Source organism: Rasamsonia emersonii, assembly GCF_000968595.1.
Source record: "Rasamsonia emersonii CBS 393.64 chromosome Unknown ctg1118621760975, whole genome shotgun sequence".
In the NCBI taxonomy this organism is placed as follows: domain Eukaryota; kingdom Fungi; phylum Ascomycota; class Eurotiomycetes; order Eurotiales; family Trichocomaceae; genus Rasamsonia; species Rasamsonia emersonii.
The window spans coordinates 1-2,157 of NW_013562663.1; the positions used below are offsets into that span (position 1 = coordinate 1).

The 2,157-nt window shown below is 57.1% G+C and overlaps 6 protein-coding genes across 6 annotated transcripts; 3 read left to right on the forward strand and 3 right to left on the reverse strand.

Annotated features, from left to right (window-relative positions):
• Window positions 1–2: 2 nt before the first annotated feature.
• On the reverse strand, window positions 3–1,397 carry T310_9107 (DRK1 histidine kinase; the record flags this gene model as incomplete). The annotated part of the gene is made up of 1 exon (XM_013468352.1): window positions 3–1,397. A coding segment is annotated over one exon (1,395 nt), but the record flags the coding sequence as incomplete, so codon positions are not given.
• A 42-nt stretch (window positions 1,398–1,439) lies between these two features.
• T310_9117 (Two-component osmosensing histidine kinase (Bos1)) lies at window positions 1,440–1,748 on the reverse strand (the record flags this gene model as incomplete). Its single annotated transcript, XM_013468353.1, has 1 exon — window positions 1,440–1,748. A coding segment is annotated over one exon (309 nt), but the record flags the coding sequence as incomplete, so codon positions are not given.
• T310_9118 (uncharacterized protein) lies at window positions 1,592–1,900 on the forward strand (the record flags this gene model as incomplete). Its single annotated transcript, XM_013468354.1, has 1 exon — window positions 1,592–1,900. A coding segment is annotated over one exon (309 nt), but the record flags the coding sequence as incomplete, so codon positions are not given.
• On the reverse strand, window positions 1,679–2,157 carry T310_9119 (uncharacterized protein; the record flags this gene model as incomplete). The annotated part of the gene is made up of 1 exon (XM_013468355.1): window positions 1,679–2,157. A coding segment is annotated over one exon (479 nt), but the record flags the coding sequence as incomplete, so codon positions are not given.
• On the forward strand, window positions 1,737–2,157 carry T310_9120 (uncharacterized protein; the record flags this gene model as incomplete). Its single annotated transcript, XM_013468356.1, has 1 exon — window positions 1,737–2,157. A coding segment is annotated over one exon (421 nt), but the record flags the coding sequence as incomplete, so codon positions are not given.
• T310_9121 (uncharacterized protein) lies at window positions 1,885–2,157 on the forward strand (the record flags this gene model as incomplete). The annotated part of the gene is made up of 1 exon (XM_013468357.1): window positions 1,885–2,157. A coding segment is annotated over one exon (273 nt), but the record flags the coding sequence as incomplete, so codon positions are not given.

Here is a 2,157-nt window from a genome sequence, read left to right on the forward strand (position 1 = left end):
CCTTGACCACCCAGCGTGCCGTCCGTTCCGACCTCTCGGGCCACCTTGCTGACCTCAAAGGCGAAGGTATTCAGTCGGTCGACCATGTCATTGATGGTGTTCTTGAGGTCGAGTATCTCTCCCTGGACGTTGGCCGTGACCTTCTTGGTCAGGTCACCTTTGGCGACCGCCGTGGTCACGTCCGCGATCTCACGGACCTGGGTGGTGAGATTGTTGGCCATCCGGTTGACGTTCTCGGTCAGATCCTTCCAAGTGCCTTCGACATCATGCACCGTTGCCTGACCGCCGAGGACACCATCCGTACCGACCTCCTTGGCGATCTTGGTGACCTCCTGGGCGAACTGTCTCAGTTGGTCGACCATGTTGTTGATGATGTTCTTCAGCTCGAGGATTTCTCCCTTGCAGTTGGCCTGGACTTTCTGCGTCAAATCACCCTTGGCGACGGCCTTGGTGACCATGGCAATATCACGCACTTGGGTCGTTAAGTTCATGGCCATGGCGTTGACGTTGACCGTCAGTTCGTTCCACATGCCTTGGACGCCCTCGATCTGGGCCTGTCCACCCAGGACACCTTCGGTACCGACATCACGCGCGACCCGCGTCACCTCCGTTGCAAAAGTGCGAAGTTGGTCCACCATGGTGTTGATTGTCTGCTGGAGTTCAAAGATCTCACCCTTGGCCCGACTCTCGATCTTCTGGCTGAGGTCACCATGTGCGACTGCGGTGGTGACGGTAGCAATCTCTCGCACTTGATCGGTTAGATTCTTGGCCATTGTGTTGACGTTCTCCGTGAGCTCCTTCCAGATTCCGTGAACGCCGGTAATCTGGGCCTGACCACCAAGAATACCTTCGGTACCGACTTCACGGGCAACCCGAGACACTTCGCTTCCGAAAACCTGGAGCTGATCCATCATGGTGTTGATGGTCCGTTTGAACGTCGTGATTTCGGGGTCCATCTCCATGGGATGGATCTGGACCTTCATGGACAGGTCACCGTTGGCGACCTGGGTAATGATACCACCAATTTCCCGGAGAGCTTTCTGGAAGGCCTCATTGGCTTGCTGGTGCTTGCGTAGTTCACGCTCCAGCACTTTGACGTCCTCGTGCTCCACCTTAACCAAGGTGCGCCGGGTGTGCTCTTCCTGCTGTTGCAACTCATCCCTGACACGGTTAATGATATCCTTCTGGACACTGATCTCTTCGGCCTGTTTCTGAACGTGGTTGCGCAGATAGCTAATGTCCTCCTCGCGCATGATGCGGGTTCGCGGGTCCAGTTCCTCGTCATCGCTCGAGTCGTCGGAATCATCGTCATCGTCATCGTCCGAGTCATCATCTTCCACCGACCTTGAGAACTTCCGCTTTAAGCGACGCGATCTGCGAGGCCTCTTATTCTGCTGCTAGAGGAAATCCTGTCAGAATGCCTTTTTTTTTTCTCTCTTTCATGCTTGCCTATTTGTCCAAGGAGACCAAAAGAAAGAGGGAAGCGGGTCACTGACCAGCTCAGTTTCCAGGTCGTGGATTCGACCGATCAGCGCCTGCAATTCGGTCTCAAAAGCAGTCTTGCCGGGACTGGGTTCACCCGGCAACTTGACCTGTTTGGGATCGAAGCCATTCGTGGCCACGGAATTGGTGGAGGGTTCAGAGTCGTCACTCGCGGGAACCTCGCGCGCGAGACCCTTCAGGATCTCAGCGGCCGCCTGGAAAGCGTCGTCTTCACCAGCCATGGCGTCCTGTAACAAGCAGCACCGTCAACACCGCTTTTTTTTTTCTCACCACGGATTTCACGCACGACGAGGCCCCAGGCATCGAAGCCTGGGTCGACCCGACAAGGCCCGACAGGCAGCACAGGCCGGGCCAGGGAAAGGAAGCCGTACCAGACGGTGAAAACGGAAGCGATTAGAGGTGCAGAAACGACATGGGCTTCGGATGGAGGGGATTGGAAAAGGCGAGAGGCGACAGAGGCGCGAGACGGCGGCCGGCTGGCACGGTCAGGCGGGAAGCAGCGAGCAGCAGGCCGGAGAAGGCAGACAGACGGTGATAAACGCGCTGTCTCGTCTGAATGGAGGGCGTGCTGGAGGCAGACACGGATTAGCGAAGGGAATCGGACGGGCGGGCAGACGAGACAGGCGGACACACCAAGCAGAGCAGCAGAGCGGA